The sequence below is a fragment of the Nicrophorus vespilloides genome, unplaced genomic scaffold, assembly GCF_001412225.1.
Source record: "Nicrophorus vespilloides isolate i.1.1-1 unplaced genomic scaffold, Nicve_v1.0, whole genome shotgun sequence".
Lineage (NCBI taxonomy): Eukaryota > Metazoa > Arthropoda > Insecta > Coleoptera > Silphidae > Nicrophorus > Nicrophorus vespilloides.
This window is the reverse complement of record NW_017099000.1, coordinates 4881-23407: the sequence shown is the minus strand read 5'-3', so window position 1 is coordinate 23407 and position 18527 is coordinate 4881. Positions and strand designations below refer to the sequence as shown.

The 18527-nt window shown below is 36.7% G+C and overlaps 3 protein-coding genes across 3 annotated transcripts; 2 read left to right on the top strand and 1 right to left on the bottom strand.

Annotated features, from left to right (window-relative positions):
- Positions 1–244: 244 nt before the first annotated feature.
- LOC108563820 (laminin subunit alpha-1-like) lies at positions 245–7265 on the top strand (the record flags this gene model as incomplete). Its single annotated transcript, XM_017922609.1, has 16 exons — positions 245–481; positions 549–749; positions 810–1249; positions 1312–1970; positions 2033–3017; positions 3082–3329; positions 3388–3654; positions 3713–3924; positions 3988–4247; positions 4306–4530; positions 4586–4745; positions 4808–5968; positions 6037–6303; positions 6361–6526; positions 6594–6944; positions 7006–7265. Coding segments are annotated over 16 exons (5988 nt in total), but the record flags the coding sequence as incomplete, so codon positions are not given.
- Positions 7266–8352: 1087 nt separating this feature from the next.
- Positions 8353–10947, top strand: LOC108563821 (transcription initiation factor TFIID subunit 6-like). The gene is made up of 6 exons (XM_017922610.1): positions 8353–8705; positions 8768–9202; positions 9262–9441; positions 9498–9798; positions 9858–10126; positions 10185–10947. The coding sequence occupies exons 1-6, from the start codon at positions 8457–8459 to the stop codon at positions 10557–10559; spliced, it is 1809 nt and encodes a 602-aa protein (XP_017778099.1). The 5' UTR covers positions 8353–8456; the 3' UTR covers positions 10560–10947.
- A 558-nt stretch (positions 10948–11505) lies between these two features.
- Positions 11506–18022, bottom strand: LOC108563822 (multidrug resistance-associated protein 4). Its single transcript, XM_017922611.1, has 13 exons — positions 17845–18022; positions 16020–16265; positions 15745–15958; positions 15464–15689; positions 14188–15410; positions 13949–14136; positions 13405–13888; positions 13195–13345; positions 12907–13137; positions 12664–12846; positions 12489–12610; positions 12026–12432; positions 11506–11964 (listed from the first exon to the last, which is right to left on the bottom strand). The coding sequence occupies exons 1-13, from the start codon at positions 17916–17918 to the stop codon at positions 11682–11684; spliced, it is 4032 nt and encodes a 1343-aa protein (XP_017778100.1). The 5' UTR covers positions 17919–18022; the 3' UTR covers positions 11506–11681.
- Positions 18023–18527: the final 505 nt, after the last annotated feature.

Genomic DNA, 18527 nt, shown 5'->3' with positions numbered 1-18527 from the left:
AGCAACCCTACCGTAGATGAGTAATATGTAATGCAATGTAGCTTACATCTTGCGGGCAAGAAAAATTGTTATCATCCAGTTGTGGAATCTTTATGGTCGCACCTCGTATAATTTTACGATCCTTGCTTTTATTAGATTTACAGTTGTCTAATACAATCTGCAAGAAGGTAGACTCAAACCGGATGTCGCTAAATTTATATATAAATACATATATTTATTTTGTTCGTTTTTTAATTGCTTGCAGAAATGCGACTGCTCGACAACCGGAAGTGTGCGACAACAGTGCAATGTACTGACTGGTGAGTGTCTATGTCAGACCGGATACACGGGCGAAAAATGCAACAAATGCGATCACGGATATTACGGATATCCGAAATGCAGAAGGTGCAGCTGCGATCTACGTGGAACGGACACGAATTCCGGCATTTGCAACGCTGAAGGTTTATGCCAATGCAACAGCGATGGATCATGCCCTTGCAAGGTAAACTGATCAACTCAAATTAATAATTTTACTTCTATATTAAATTGTTGCTTTTTTGGGAATGTAGGCAAACGTCGGTGGAAAGCTTTGCAATCGATGCAACAACGGAACTTTCGGTTTGCACGAAGAAAATCCCGATGGATGCACTAAGTGCTTCTGCTTTGGAAGATCTTCGTCTTGCGATGAAGCCGGGTTTACTTGGAGGAAGATCAGGGGAGAAAACAGAACGTTGACTGTTGATTTCACTGGATCACCGGTTAGGTCGAAGGTAAAGATTGTTATAAAAGACATTTTTATATTTTTAATTTTTATGGTATATCATTTGCAGAGAAGTAAATATTTTTCGAACGACATCGTGGATCTGAACAGCTTCGAGGAGTTGCCATTAGCACCTGCGAATTTAACGAAAACTTACGATCGATACGAGAACCCAATATATTGGCGGCTTCCCGTTAAATTTAACGGAGACAAGATATTATCGTACGGTGGATATTTGCGCTTCGTTTCGGAAACCGTGGACGCAACCGAAGCAGATGTTTTCGCCAGTTATCCATTGGTGAGAATCGAAGGAAACGGTTTCAAAATAATCAATAATCAATTGACCAATCCAACAAACGGCAACTACGAAATCCGCTTACATGAATCGCTCTGGAAGAGGATCCATTCGGAACATACGGTTGTTACCAGGAAGATTCTAATGCTGACGTTACAGAACGTCACAGGGATCTTCATTAAAGCAACGGATTTCGCATCTTTCCATAAGCTCAAGTATTTAATTAACAAAGTTTATTATTTTCTTTTTTTTAATGAAATCTGATTTTTTTTTTCAGTTTGTCTTCATTGAGTTTGGATACAGCCGACGATGTTCCTGGAAGACCACCTCCACTTGCTTTGGGCGTCGAGAAATGCGTGTGCGACCCAAAATATACCGGACCGTCCTGCCAGAACCCCAACGTAGGTTATTACAGGAAAAGACCGGTGAATCCCGACCATCAAACTATTAACATTGACGCAATCATCGGTATATCGGTGCCTTGCATGTGCAATAGTAGATCATCAATATGCGATTCGGAAACTGGTCATTGTCTGGATTGTTTAAAGAACACTGCTGGTAAAGCTTGCGACGTTTGCTCGGAAGGATTCTATGGGAATCCGATGACTCCTAATGGGGAATGCAAACCTTGCGCTTGTCCGAGCATCAAACAGAATTTTGCGAAAAGCTGCACTCCAAAATCTAGGAACAAATTCTCTTGCGAATGCAAAGATGGATATACTGGTCCGATGTGCAACTCTTGCAAAGCTGAGTTCTACGGTAAACCCAACGTTGAAGGAGGAAGTTGCAAACCGTGCGATTGCAACAGGGAAGGATCATTGCACAATATTTGCAACGCAATCACCGGACAATGTCTATGCAAAAAGGGAATCACAGGTTTGAAATGCTCGCAGTGCGAGGAATCTAGGCATATCCTAGAAAACAACAAATGTACTCGTAAGTTAACCAAATTTTATTTTTAGAATACTTTTAACATCTTATTATTTAATCTGTTGCAGAATGTGACGACTGCATTCAAATCTTATTGGATAACATCGATGATATGTCCAACGATTTGATGATCAATACCATGCATCTTCAGAATGGTACGCTGCAACCGCCTTGGCAAAGTTTACATAACACGAAAAAGCGCTACATTAATCTGGAAGATCTTCTGGAAGATTACGATGCGAACCGTGAGCAGATCACTTCGTTTATCAAAAAGGACGAAGTGAACGATTTGGAAAGGGACATCGCTTTATTGGAAAAGAATGTGGATGAGAAAAGTGATAATTTGAGCGACGTAAAGATAAAGGCTACGAGAAATTACGAAACCGCCACGAAATTGGCTAAAGATATTAAGGAAACGAGGCGCGAGTTGAACGATGTTATTACGTCTTTAAAGAGCTTCGGTAAGAACAAAATCGATTTAGAGGCAGCTTTGGAGAAGGGCAATAAGTTGTTGAAGGATATCGAGAAGAAGCAGAAAATCATAAGTGGTTACGCGAAGAAAAGCGATTCGACTTCAAAATTATGCAAGAAGGTCAACGATATGGCGAAACATCTATTATCCAGAAAATTCCCAGATCCGAGCGAACTCAGATCAAAGATCGATAATTTGAATATGAGATTAAGTGATATGGAGATGTTAATCAATGATATACGTATAAAGAACGATTTGACAACTAGGAAAACCATGCAGAATGAGGAGGATTACAATAGTATTTCTAAATTACTGATGGAAATGAACAGAGACTACGCAGATGTAACAAAGAAAATTGAAGAGAACAATGAGCAGGTCAAGGCGACACACGATATTTTGAACAAATTGCAAGAGAACTACGACATATTCACTGAGCACTTCGACGAGCTTTACGATCTGAATAGGAGGCTTGAAAGCCGCGAAGAGGAGTTGGATAAAACCATCGATAATCTTACAGAATACAGGAATCAGATTGCGAAGCACGTGGAGAGTTTGGAGAAGAACATCACGGAATACAATACGTAAGTTATTTTGTATATAAATACAGAATTATTAAATTAAATGATATTTATTGTTTTATTGAAGGTTGTTCAATTTCACTACCAAAGAGATGGATGCTTTGGCGGCAAGCAAAGGTTTCAAAATCATTATGCAGACTTTGAAAGAAGCCAACAGAACTGTGCATGAAGCACGATCCGAGTTCGAAGATATCCTGAAGAACAGTTTGGTACCGGATGGCACTGATAGCATTTACGTAAATACATCAATTGCGAACGCCAACTCGGAACGACTTGTCAAGAGGGTTGAAAATCGTATGAAACAAATCGCCGAAGGTATATGAATTTAAATTTAAAAAAAAATACAATATATTTCACGTTCAATTTCTTGCAGCTCGGATGAAGTTGCACAGGCAAATTCCTGATATTGAAGGAAACAACTGGAGGAACGGTATTAACAACAACGAGTTATCAGAGAAAGTTAGGCAGATGCTAAGGAACAACAAGAGCAAAATTAATATAGAAGATATCATAGAGCAGGCAAACAGTCATAGTATAAACATGAGGAATATCTATAAAGAAGCAATGAACATCAATGTTACAATGCAGCACGATCTGATCAAGAAATACGAGAAGTGCAAAAATCTCACATCACCAGAAAGTAAATGTTTATTATTTCAATTACTAATGGATAAATTTTATTTATTTATTTATTTTAGATACCAAGAAAATTCAGGAAGATATGCATTTAGTTAAAATTCTTGGTATTAACGCAACTGCAGCTCAAAAGAATATCATGTCTTTAGAGCGTCAAATGACTGAGGTGAAGCAACAAAACGATGAGAACTTCAACAGAGACCGGTCCAAGTTGGAGCAGAGACTCGCTAAATTGAGAAACACCATCCTCAAAACTGAACAAATAGCCTCAACGGTAACATACTATAAATTAGAATAAAAATAACATAATGTTATGTAACATTTTTTCTGCTTATAGATTTTTGTGGCCATCAGCGGCGATGATTGCTCTCGTTCCTACAAACTAATTAACTTGGAACCATCCGTGCAAACAGACGTAAAGGTTCTATTCGTTAAAGATGATTTTGTTGGTGATCTGTTTACAATCAAGAATCAAGAGCAGTACATGAATTTGAAAATCGATGAAACACAAGCACATCTTCATTGGAAATTTGGCAAAACCGAGCATCAACTCGTTGCGAATATCAACAATGCCGATAACGAAGTTTTAATTCATAGGTAAGTATCTTACTTATGTAATGTTTAAAGTGGAACTAAAATTATTTTTTGCTTACAGAATGGGAAGTAGCATGCACCTAACTGTAAACGGTAAAAACCAGATGAAAGAGTTGGAGTCCGATATATTTGATTTGAATCCAAATAATTTGCTAAGGATCGGAATGGATTATAACAATAAAGTAACTGGGATTCCGGGATGCTTGAAAGAGCTTGCTATTAATGGTCAGAAGGTTGGATTCTGGAATTTCGTGAAGACTCAAGGAAATTGCGCGGCCTGCCAAAAGTAATATCATATTTGACTTTTAATATAACAGAACTGATTGTATATCTTTTTATAGGAATAATACCGGAATAACCGGGAATATTAAGTATAGGTATAACGGTAATGGATATGCAATAACCGTAGCTCCGGAAAGAGTCAAACCCCAACAAATCAACATCAAGTTCAAAATTTGGACATTTGACGAAGATGCGCTTCTATTAGTGGCCTATCACGATGTACGTTTAAATTACCTAAATTTCAGCGTTTTATTTATATATTTTTTGTTCTCTTCATTTAGGATAGCTACATCAATATATCTCTGCAAAAAGGGCGGATAGCTTTCGAAATGCACTACAAGAATTCGACGATAGAACCTCTAATTGTTATTACCAAAGAGAAATACAATAACGGAAAGCAGACTCAGATTGTTTTCGAAAAGGAATTTAAGAAGATGTTCGATCTCATAAAATGCACTGTGACTGGTGAAAAGGTAGAGAATCTCAGCAACACAAGGACCGGAGTCCGACCGAATGACCTCTTTAAGATTAAAAAAGCCAATTTGACCTTTGGAGGAATTCCGCCCGATAGCAGCTTCTTCTCTCAATTTGCTCATATACCGCCGTTCTTGGGGATTTTAGGTGAAATTACCACTGATGGCACTCCTTATAATCTTCAAGAAACGGCTAATTATGGTATAGAGCTGCAGAGTGATGATAGGGTCAAGTATTCACAAATTTTATTCAGTGAGGGTAATTACGTGAAATTGAAAACTACTGCGAACACTATCACCAATTTCTCGTTTGTACTACGAACGGAGGTGTTGGACGGTTTTGTGATGAACCTGGTTATAGATGAAGAAGTTGTGCTGCAGTTCACATTGGAAAACGGGAAATTGGTTGTTTCTCAAGCAGGTTCCCCATCAAAATTACTGACCATTGAGCCAATCAACGATGATAAATACCATCTGATTCAGTACATCAGACAGAAGACCAACTCTAAATTAGTACTCGACAGTGTGCAGCAGATGAAAGCTAAAACACAACATTCTCAAACTGGAAGTGAAATTATTTTAAACATCGGTGGACTCGAGAATAAAGCCAATAAATTTGAAGGACTCGTGAAGGATGTTTCGTTGAATAACAATTTGATCACCGTCAATAGGGAGACTTATGTTAATAGCGATGGGGCGAAAATCGGAAGATCGAAGCCCCAAAATCTTGAGAAACAAGAGGAAAGTGACGAAGAGAGCGGAATGGAAAATGCGACGATGGAAGACATGCAACAGATTGATGGATGCGAAAAGATCAGCTATAGTTTGGAGCCGAACGCCATCAAATTTGGAGATGCGCCCAACAGTTTTGTGCGTAAAATGTTAAAGGATAGCTTCTGGAAACGCGAGTTTAAGATCGAGTTCGAATTCAGGACGTTCTACAAGAACGGTCTATTGATTTTGGCGCAGGTAAGTCTAAGAGAACATCAATATTTGTTGGAACAGTATGGTATTTTTAATTTTCGGTATTATTTCAGGGACCCAATGACTATAATTTGTTGGAAATTAAGAACGGTAAAGTCGAGTTCCGAATGCATGGTAAGAGGAAGAAGCAACTGTCGAGTACTTTAAAAATTGACGACGGTAATTGGCATCACGTTGTAATTCAGTACGCCGCTAAAACTATGAAGAATAAGAGGAAGTTTATGGAATTGGAAGTTGATGGAGTAATGCAGAAGGTTAAAGCTCCGCCGAGCAGAGTTACCGGAAGCCTGTACTTCGGGGACACTGATGAACGGAAAGTGGTAAATAATCGGTTAGTTTATTTTGTAACAAATTTATTAACAACAACAAACTTTTAGATGGATAAACTTCAACCATTCCGAGGTTGTTTACGTTCGTTGAAGATTAATAATGTTCCTCAAAGTTTGATCAATGACAAGACTACTGTTCATCATAATATAGGTCAATGTTTCCCGAACATAGAGAAAGGATCCTACTTCAGGGGAGATTCCTACGCGTTGTACAGTAAGTGTAAATCAAAGCATTGTTTTGATGTAATTTATTGAATGTTTTCGTTTATCTTCTCTTGCAGAACGCTACTTTGGCTTGTCGAATTCGCTCGAGTTCAGTTTCAATTTCCGGACGACCGAACAGAATGGTGTTTTAGTGAGCATATCGAACATCGGCAATTCTCCGGCTTTGTCGATCGAACTGCAAAATGGAGCTATCGTTATGTCCGTCGACATGGGAAGCAGATCCGTGACGAATGTTACCAATAACTTACCAAAATTCACCATTTGCAACAACAAGTGGCACCACGTAGCCGCAAAGCTGTCCACCGAATTGACCGTAATTGTTGATGGAGTCGAGAAGAGTTGGGTGCTATCCGACATGGGTCTTTCTGAGCAAATCGAGGCACCCTTGTATATTGGAGGATTACCAGGTTTGTATTCAACAAAAAATAACGTTGAAGAATGATTAATAATAATCAATATTCATTTCAGATTCCGCTCCAGATGGAACGCTAAAGATACGTGAAAATTTCAAAGGATGCATCAACAATTTAACGATCGGTTCGGACGTCGTCGATTGGATCGATATGGAGGAATTGAACAATGTTTCGCTCAACTCTTGTCCAGTTATATTACAGTAAAATACCAAAAAGAAGAAAAACAAACTAAACACTAGAGGCATACCCAACGGTTGATGCCTTGATTGTAGACAGTGGAAGAGGATTAAAAGTATTAAAATTCATACAAATGTATTATAGTTTGTAGCAGTTACAAATGTATATATAATTTTTTACTCTTGTATATAAAAAAAAAATAATAATTGAATAGCATCGGAGAGACGACACTGGATTCTCTTTGATTTTGCAGAGAGCGCTCGCATATTGCGTATTCGAGATCGAGTCAATTTATGTTGTGAAACGTTTTATGTACCTATTCCAAAATTGCCATATTAATTAATTGTAGTTGACGACGAATGCGGAACGAAGGAAAGAATAATAATAATAATAAAAAAAAATAACGAGGATCGTGAAAGTATTTATCTTTATTTAATGTATTTTGTATAATTGTTGTAAATAATACGAAGCAAAGTAATTATTATGTTAGTTGATAATTTTAATACTGAGAATTAAACGAAAATATAATAATTATACAAAATTGTCTCATTACTTTCTTCATTCATTTATTACCAATTACCACAATTGTTTATTTTTTAATATTAGATTTTAGTGTTTTTAAACTTTATCAAAATTTTCCATAACTCCTTATAATCAATCAGTGGCAATCGCAAGCCCGACAACCGAAATTCCGTCTATCGAAATCCCGACTACAATAATCCCGACAATCAAAATCCCGACAGTGTCTTTAATTATTATAAATTCCTTTTTTTTCCATTTTTGTATCCTTTATTTTATTCACAGCCTGCCAATTTTTGGCAATTAGTAGAATATGTTTGGGATAAATTTCTACAATAACATTTTTATGGAAGTCGGAATTTTGATATAGTCGGGATTTTGATTGTCGGGATACCATAATCGGGAATTCGAACGTCGGGATTGCGATATAGACCCTAATCAATATGTTTTGATTAAAAGGATTCTACTCCGTAAAAAATTGTAGATTTTAATTAAATTTATAGCTTTTTTTAATACATATTGTAGTAATTATGATATTAGTATTGAATCATAAACATTATTTATTATGGAGTGAGGTTTTTCCAGCAAATGTAAGAGTTTGTAATAATCAAATTATGATGTGTATATTTGGTTGCCGCATCGAATATTTGCAATTTAGTATTGGTAGCAGTGGATGTTTATTACAGTTAGTAGATTGGTAGTTCTGAGTGATTATTTGGTTCCATGTTGTTTATGTTATGATTGAATTTGGCATAAACTAAGTGCACAGTTTGGTGTTTGGTTTAGTTGTTTAATGAATGTTTGAGCAATATGACGAATAAAAGTTCACCGGACAGCGATCTTTACGGCACGAATTTCTCAACGGAATCAATAAAAGTAATCGCGGAGAGCATTGGCATCCAATCGCTGCAAGACGATGCGGCCAAAGAGTTGGCCGATGATATATCATTCAAATTAAAACATCTCATCCAAGATGCAGCCAAATTCATGCATAGGGCCAAACGTATAAAACTCCTTCACAGCGACATCGACAGCGCACTCAAAGTGAAAAACCTAGAAGTAAACCAATCCATCCTAACCTATCTCCATTCAGCATTCAAAATTAACACATTTGTTTGCAGCCTCAATATGGTTTCCACTGTGCAGAGAATCTACCATTCAGATTTGCTTCTGGTGGTGGCAGGGAATTGCATTTCATTGAAGACAAAGAAGTGGATTTGAACGATGTTATACAGAATGTAAATACAAAAGCTCCATTGGAAGTTACACTCAGATCTCATTGGTTATGTATTGATGGTGTTCAACCAGCAATCCCTGAAAATCCACCACCACTTGCTAAAGAGGCACAGAAGATTGAATCCATTGATCCAGTCAATAAGATTTCCAAACCTAATAAAGATTCAGCAAACAAACCAAGTGCTAGGAAGCAAAAATTGAAGAACACAGAGACTGTCCAGATTAAACAATTGGCTACACACGAGTTGTCAGTTGAGCAACAATTGTATTATAAAGAAATTACTGAAGCTTGTGTTGGTTCAGATGAAACAAGAAGAATGGTTTGTTTTTATCCATAGATATAATTAAATACATTTACATTTCTTTCTTTGTTTAATAGGAAGCGCTGCAAAGTATGGCTTCTGATCCAGGTTTACATGAGATGCTTCCAAGGATGTGCACTTTTATAATTGAAGGTGTTCGCGTTAACGTCGTACAAAATAACTTGGCGTTATTGATTTATCTTATGAGAATGGTCAAGGCTTTACTTGATAATCAATCGCTCTATTTGGAGAAATATGTACGTTAATTAGTTTACCGCTTGGAATTTCATATTAATGAGTATTGTTATTATAGTTGCACGAGTTAATTCCTGCGGTAACGACATGCATAGTATCTAGGCAGTTGTGCGTGCGACCGGAATTGGATAATCATTGGGCTCTGCGAGATTTCGCATCCAGGTTGATGTCGCAGATTTGCAAGAACTTTAATACTTCGACTAACAATATCCAAACTCGGATAACGCGAATGTTCAGCAGCGCTCTGCAGCAAGACGACACGTTACCATTATCCTCTTTGTATGGAGCTTTGGTGGGTCTTATTGAATTAGGCGCGGAGGTTATAAAAACTTTTATATTGCCTCGCGTCACAACCATTGGTGAGTCGTTTCTGATCTTGTAGATATCGTAATTTGGGGATTATATTGCGTTTTTCAAGGCGAAAGAATCGAAGTTCATTTGGAAGGACCGCAGGTATCGAATATAGATAAGATTGCATCTGGGCATATCAAGCAGTTGCTTTTGAAAGTTCTTGCACCGATCGTGAAGAACATCATCGATCCTCCAGATCACATAGAGACGTATCAGCTCAATTACGGATATCTCGGTGGTGCTCTTCAGGCGGCCGTCTTGAAGGCCCGAGCGCAGCCCGTGATGGCGACTACGACTTACTCGAACGTCGTGTGCTCTCCGAACATCATGCAACAGGTTAGTGAATTCTGCAAACGTGTTGGGTATGTCGTTTCATACTAATTGTAATTTTAAGAGTTTCATAAATACGAATAGGGCTATCGTGATGAATCAAGGTAATAGGGTGACAACGCCGACAGGCAACCAAAAAATAGTATTTGTAACTCAGCGACCGCAAGGCGGGGGGCAACAGCAGCAGTTTTCGCAGCAGCCAGCGCAGAACTCGCCGAATACGGTGGTCAAATTTGTCTCGAACGCGGCGACTGCCAGTACCCAGAAGATCGTCACAACACAGCAAAAGTTAGTGGTAGTCGGTATACCTGGTAGTTCAGCAAGTAGTAGTGTAGTTAGTACACCCTCAGTTGTAGCCAATAAGAGCGTCAATTTGGTCCCGAAGGCTTCCGAAGAGGGACAAGCTCCGCCCGACGATGATATCATATCGCACGATTGATTTATACAATTTTAAATGTAGACATAGTATTTTTTTTCGTTGTTATTTCTCCTTTTTATACATATAACGTAATATTAAGATCTCATATAGAGTTATTAATTTTGTTTTATTTCTATAACATATTTAGTGCAATAGTCTAGAATTCCGAGTAGGCAACACGTTTCTGTTCATTATTTTTGATCTATTGAATTTGTTATTTATTTTTATAGGTTCGATGTTTTTATTTACGTAGCATTTGTTTTGTAAGATATTTGAGTAATACTACAATACTTTTCATCTCTACGTGACAGTGTACTTATCTATTTTATTTCTAGGTTTCTCCACCAATAGATAGTGCATTGTTTCCCTAGATTCCAAATAAAAAAAACACTAAATTTCATATAAAAAAAAGAACATATTTTCAAATTTAATCAAAACTATACATAAAATATATTATTATTTTAAAATAAATTGTATATAAAATCAAAGAATATTAAATTTATATTAAAATACCTTCTTTCCTATGTGATATTGTTGTAAAATATTATTGAATTATTACAAAAACATATTCTTCCACCTATTAGATACAGCTGTTTAGGAGGATCAAATAGATCTGAAAATACGAGTGTTTTGTGAGAATTATGTAAATGTTACAGTTCAGTAAAAAACGTGCATTTTATGTAAGTATAAAAATCAGTTCTAAACTAAAGTGATACTAACTTTGCATGTAATAATTGCAAATTGGGTTGCAGAATCTTTTAAAAAGTGTAACTAAAACCACTTCAATTTATACTTAAAGAGAAATGTTGTATCTCATTACTTTTCCATCATCAAGTACTTTATGGTAATTATTTGATTAATGGAATTAATATAGTAAATATGGAGCATTTTTAAGCGTTTTACTATAAATTGTTGCATTCATTGTATTATTTATAAAAATGATTTTGGGTCACCAATATATTTTTTTTTATATATTTCTAGAAACTTGGTTGATAAATATTTTCTCTTGTACTGAACGTTGTTGAATGATGGAATTCAATCAATATAATACTAAATTTGTTACTAATCTAAATACATATGTGTTTTTGTCAGTGAATAACTTAAATTAAATTATGTACAAAATGAAAGTTTCGCATTAAATAATTATGACGGAACAGCTACATTGGGATGAGTTTTGTTGTAAGCGTCCAATGCGACCTCGCGCAATGTCTTGGTCATGGTTGGACCAGTTTGCTCCACCATTTTCGTGAAGTGTCCTTCCGGTTTCTGGAGCAGCAGATGCGGATGTTCGAATTCTATCATTCTACCAGCATCCATCACCAAGACCTTATCGGAATCCATGATGGTGTTCAAACGATGGGCGATGGTTAGAACGGTGCAATTGGCGAACTTCTTCCTGATCGTTGTTTGAATCAAAGCATCGGTTCTACAAGAAAATTATTTGAATTGTAGTACAGCGTTGTATGATTCTCTATGAAAATCTTTACCCAGGATCGACGTTAGCTGTTGCTTCGTCGAGGACCAAGATCTTATTGTTTCTGAGGATGGCACGAGCTAAGCACACGAGTTGCCTTTGACCCAAACTGAAGTTTGCGCCACCTTCGTCGACGATGAAATCCAAACTGGGGACGGATTCCTTCAACTCGACTTCATCCAAAGCGAACCAAAGAGCGTCATCGGTGAATTGATTGAATGGATCTAGATTGTAGCGCAAAGTTGCAGAGAACAGGACCGGTTCTTGCGGAATGATAGCGATCTTCTGTCTGAGAGTGGTCAAGCCCAATGTATGAGTTTCCAATTCATCGACCACGATCGTTCCTTCCAACGGAGCCAAACGGAACAGAGCGGAAATGAGCGATGATTTTCCAGCACCAGTTCTACCCACGATACCAATCTGAAAATACATTTGATAGTCAATCCGAATTAGAAATGCAATTCAGTCCTAATTACCTTTTCTCCTGAAGATATATCCAAGTGCAAATCTTTCAAAACCGGTGGATCGTGCGGGGTGTACTTCATCGACATGTGCTTGAATTTCAAGTCTCCAGTTGATGGCCATTCCTTCGGGACAACTAAGCAATTTGTTTATTATTATTGCTTCATTACCAATAATATGATTACTTACGTTCATCTTTAGGGGCAATGAAAGGTCCTTCCATATCGAGAGTGGTGTAATGCAAGACACGTTCAACACTGGCCATTTGATTGACGACTTCAGCGGTTTGTCTCATTCCGTGTTGCAACATACCAGTCAAAATCAGCGATTGCGAAATGGCTAAGCCGACCATACTTCCGCTAACGTCTCCAGCTAAAATTATCGTTATTTATTCTTCAAACTTATTTGAAATATTTATTAGAAATAACTTACATAAATTCAGGAAAATGAAGCTGAACGTTACAACCGCAGTGAAAATGACGCAAACCATGTCGATCCATAAACCGAAGGAACTTGTGCACGCGATGGTCAAGAACCAAGCAGACGTATGCGCATCCTGATGATGATCGAATTCCTTTATCAGTCCCTTTTCGGCGTGAGACGCTCTGATCGTGGTGATACCATTCAAAGAGGAATTTAAATGCGAAAAGACAGGACTTTTGGCTGTAAATGATTTAAAAAAATAGTGATCGATTAAATTTTGTATATAAATATGCTTACTTATTCCTTCTAAATGCTTGATTACTTTTACTGTGGTCAAGTACCATTTTCTTAAGAAAATGAAGAGAATTATGAAGACAACCATGGCAATAATCATGTAATAGTTAGAAATTGCAATCATAACGAGGATACCAACCATCACCAACATGATCTGAAATTTATTAAAGACGTTTAAGATTTTTTGAAGAAATTAATAGTTAAATGTATTACCTGCATAGCTTCCATTGTCACCCTAGGCAAAAGTTCATCGACGGCTCCCATATCTTTGGAAAACCTATTCAGAACTCTGCCGCTCGGATTGGTATCGAAGAATCTCATCGGTGCTTGCAGCAGTGAATTGAACATCATCGAGTGAAGATTTTCCGATGCTATCATAGTAATCTTGAAGAAGGCGAATGATCTGACCAGTGTTAAGATGATGATGGCAACGATTATGGCGGTGTAAACGTAAATTGCAGCGTATGTGTCCATTGGCGTTCCGAAAATTTCGTCCCAATCCACTTTTCTCTCGGCACTTGAAGACTTGTTGACCACATCGTAGGTATAGTAGATGGCACCGTGCTTCAATGGTGAATCGGAGTTGAACATTTCTCTTGATTTGTGGCTAACGTAGTCCACGAATCTCTCGATCACAGTTGGACCGAAAACTGTTATAATTGGATCATCTTTGTGCTTGATCTGTTCGTGTTCAGTCCTGATGAAGTTAAGCATTAATTATTTGATTCGTAAATTTGAGTGTCTTTTATAAACTTACCAAAAGCTGACCCAATAATCGGCTCCACTGCAAGATACTTGTCCGAGGATAATGACTAAAGCCACCATGAACAAGGTGCAACAGTTTCCTGCTGCTTTCAAGTACTCCTTCGTCGCGGATTTTCCAGCTAAACCAATTTCTTCTTCGTCTTTTTCAGGCATATCTTCATCGGCGATGGATTTAATACTCTGCAGAGTTTAAAATGTGAGTTATGTTAATTTCTTGTATTCATATATTACCTTGATCGATTTTGTGGATTCGTTTCTTTGCAATTGCTTGGGTTTTTCGGCTTCCTGCTGTTTCTTCTCGGACGTCTCGTCGGCTGCTACCATCATTTTAGTGAAACTGAAATCGCTCTTCGAAAGTTCTTCGAATGTTCCCTGGGCTTCGATCTTTCCCTCGTTCATGACCACAATAATGTCAGCTTTCTTCAGGTATTGCAATTGATGCGTTACCAGGATCCTCGTTTTGCCTTTCAAGTAATTAACGATGCACTCTTCGAACAAGTGTTTTCCGACGTGGGTGTCGACAGCGGATAGAGGATCGTCCATGAGGTAGATGTCCGCACTTCTGTAGACGGCACGCGCCAAATTGATCCTAGCTCTTTGACCTCCACTCAGAGAGACACCTCTTTCTCCGACCATCGTTTTATCTCTTTGGGGGAATTGATCGAAATCCGGAAGCAAAGCGCACACTTTGGTGACCTTCTTGTAAAGTTCTTTGTTGTACTCTTGCCCGAACAGTATGTTGTTCCTGACGTTCGACACGAAGAGCCATGGTTCCTGCGAAGAGTAACTGATGTCTCCGCACAAAGAGACTTGACCGTTCATCGTCGGGAGCTCTCCAAGCAGCAGCTGCAGGATGGAACTCTTTCCGGATCCAACGGGGCCGACGATAGCGCACAATTTACCAGCAGGAATTGTCAAATTGAGTCCGTTCAATGTGAGATGCTCTTTTTCGGATGTCCAAGACGCGTTAACATTGGTTAAATTGATTTTATCCTTGCTGGTTCTATCGATGTTCGATAAAGCTTTCTCTTCCATCACCAAGAAAGTCTGCAGACGCCTGATGGAGACCACAGTTTCGGCACCAAACGAAATGGCCATTGGCAAGAAGATGGCTAAAGCTAATTGCAGCAGATTGAAGAATTGAGACATAGAAAATACTTTGTCGGCTGTGATCACGTTGTCTAATAGAACGTAGGTGATGACTGTTAAGTAGAGTGTGGTGCGTTCGATGAAAACCATGCAACTCAAGAAGATTCCTCTGAGGTAAGCAGATGTGGTCAACACCTTAATTTCACTGGCCCTGATTGCCCTGACCATCTTCTGGAACGGCTTCTCCCATGCGTACATCTTGATCACCTGAATACCGGAAATAATTTCGTTCATCAAGCGAACCCTGTTGTCCGTGCGCACAGCAATTTTCGATCTCACGCTTGAGGTAAGTTTACCCAAATAACCTGCGAATTAATATGTATTAATTTATAATCATTAACCTTCACTAATCGGTTACCTTGAACTGGTAGAGTTAGAAGAATCATAGCGAGAATACCAGAGAGGCAAGAGATTCCAACCTGTTCCCAAATGAAATAAGCGACCACAGCCACTTGGAAAGGAGCGATCCAGATGTAATGAAGAGCTATGGACACGTAATCGAAACGGCTCACATCGTTCGAAAGCAAATTGACCACTTGACCGGCTGCAGTTTGACCCAACGACTTCTTGCTGAGCTTCAACAACTGTTAAAGAATAAATAATTAAAAAAACAATAATGAATTATATAATTTTTCATACTTTTCTGTAAACCAATGAAGAAACGGCGATTCGCACTCTCATACCGATTGCGGATTGCCCGAAGTTGCAATGATGATTGAAGAAGATTACGACCAACGAAATCAAGACGAGAACTGCACCGGAAATGTACATTTTCGTTTGATTGTCTCCATCGTCTTCAATATTCGGAGCGAACAGGCTGATCAGGTAACCAAGAACGACTGGTTGGAAAGACCTTCAAAATCATCATCAAGTTATTATTAAATCGTAGATTAATTGATTTGAATCAAATCTACCTTAAGACGACGAACTGGACGAAGAGGAGGATACCATACATCATGTAGTGACCCAAGAACGTTTTGGAGATTGCATTCACCAAACTGGGGTCTTCGTTTTTCTTCTTCGCTCGCGCGATTTCGTTCATCCAATTCAACTCCAATTTATCTCCAAGCATATCCGACTTATCCCTGTCCAAAGTTTTGTACAAATCCGATACTTTGAGTCCATATTTGACGCCTTTCCTGAAGAGACCTATCATCCATCTGCGAAATTGTGCAAACAAGATTATTTTTTAATTACCGCAGAATTAGCACGCATTTGAATCATATAATGAATTTGCGAAAACACGGATTATGTCCACTATTTTAAAAATACTACAATTATACGTGCCAACACTAATATACAAACAAATGATTGTATGTGCAAACAAAGTATTCATTTAATTGTAGTTTCATGTGTGTAATTCGTTAACTCAGTAGTGACAATAATATTTTTTTTTCTATTTGCTTTGCATTTATACATATTCGGATTTAAAGGATTTGTTGGAATTACTTTTTTTTTCACGTTTTGCGCATTTGTAACAGTGAATGAAAACGTTTAGATTATTATTCGATATCGAATGTGGGAAAATCCATCGGATAAGGAATAATAAATGTGCTCTCACAGTTTGGGTAATAAAAATCAAAATTTTATGAAATATTCGATTTTTTACCTAACGTTTTCTGATTTGATACGTTAATATTTTTATGGTTCGCTCTCAGAGATAAGTGACATTCTTTTACGTGATTGTCGGTTTCTACTGATTTTATCGCGAGTCGAGTTTTCTCAAGGAACCATAAATAGATTTAGATCCAATCATTGATTGCGCCGATAAATCGAATTATGATTTAATGTTTTTTTTTATTGCTTATTTCTAGCACAAATTTTAGTCATTTTATAATTTTATATTTCAATCTGTAAATAAAGATATTAAAAAAAAATAGTTCTCTCTTAGATCAAACCTAGAATCATTTGAAAATGGTTGAATTCTTCAAATTGATTTTGTAATTTGAAAAACTGAACAATTCAAATTTTATGAAATGTTAATAAAATCTTGTTAAAATAAAACTGAAAAGATTTAATAAAATCTTCTGAAAATGTAGTTTTATTAGAACTATTAATGGACAACAAAATGTTCTTTCACTGTTTTCAATTTTCGTAAAAAAAAAATTGCTTTGTTACTTAAATTATTAATATTTATGAGTCTGTCATTGTTGTCTCTTGTATTTGTTTTTGTAATAATGAGTTTGATAAAACTTATGTAAATCAGTATTTATCAGTTTAGCCTATTTTAGAAATGCAAGAGTTGAACCATTTTTAAGCATTAATATTCCAATTAAAAACTAAAAAAATATACTAATTATGTATGTACATTCTTATAAAGGTATGTCAATATTTTAAATTTTTCATTCATTGAAAGAAGTTTATGAACTTACAACCAGATTCTTTTGAAAGTAAAAGCAATGTACGAAATGATACTTCAATTCATTCAAGGCAGTTCCATAAAAAAATTGTAGTTATTTCAATTTGTAAAATAATTTACTTGCTTTTCATGATAAATTTATATTAATATTTATTATAAATATTCTCAAAGCAAAAAGTGTAGTTTTTAACGAACGATATATCTATTTTTGTAAATATACTTTTTTTTATCAATTTCTTGTTAAAAATAGCAATAATATTATAATCTATCATAATTCTAAAAATTTCATACAAAATTGACACGTTATTTATTTTTTTCGCATTTTTCTGCAATGATAAATGTCCAACAAAACAACAATTTTGTTTTCAATTTAGACTTACGTAAAGCAGAGTCGGGATAAGATGTTGGCCTTCCGATGCGGATTATCCGCTGTCAGCTGTATACCCGGATCCATACCACTTCCGGTTTTACTGCTAAGAAAAAAGAACAAAACTTCCGCTTCTTGGTAAAGAATTACAAAAAAAAACCCAAGTAAAAAAAAAGGTGCGAGCTGATACACAGGTGGACTACCACTGACTGAATCGGCGGCAATGTTATAGACTTGACGAGTATACTCGTTGAAAGATAAAAAAAAAACTGCCGAAAATGTACTGTTATCGACGTAAACGCTGCAAAATCATCAAAACAATTATTATTTTAATCTGAAAATTCTTTACCTTATGGAATTTTACGTTACTCACGTACATAAACCCAGACTTAATATTACTAATTCGAATCTGATTACAAAATATTATTAATCTCGAGAACGAGAAATCTGTTCGAGTAAATTTTTTATAAAAAATAATATACTACAATAATATTAACATAATTGGTATTACTTTAATCTAAATTTTCGTTAATACTTAGAATTACATAATAAATTAACATAAGTTGGAAGCTTTCTTCATTTCTGTTTACACAGTCATTGTTTTCTGATAAATACCAACATTTTTTTTTATTATCTAATCTAAATATCGATATTACAGTGGGTTTTTTGTAGCTACAGAAACACAAAAAAATGCGT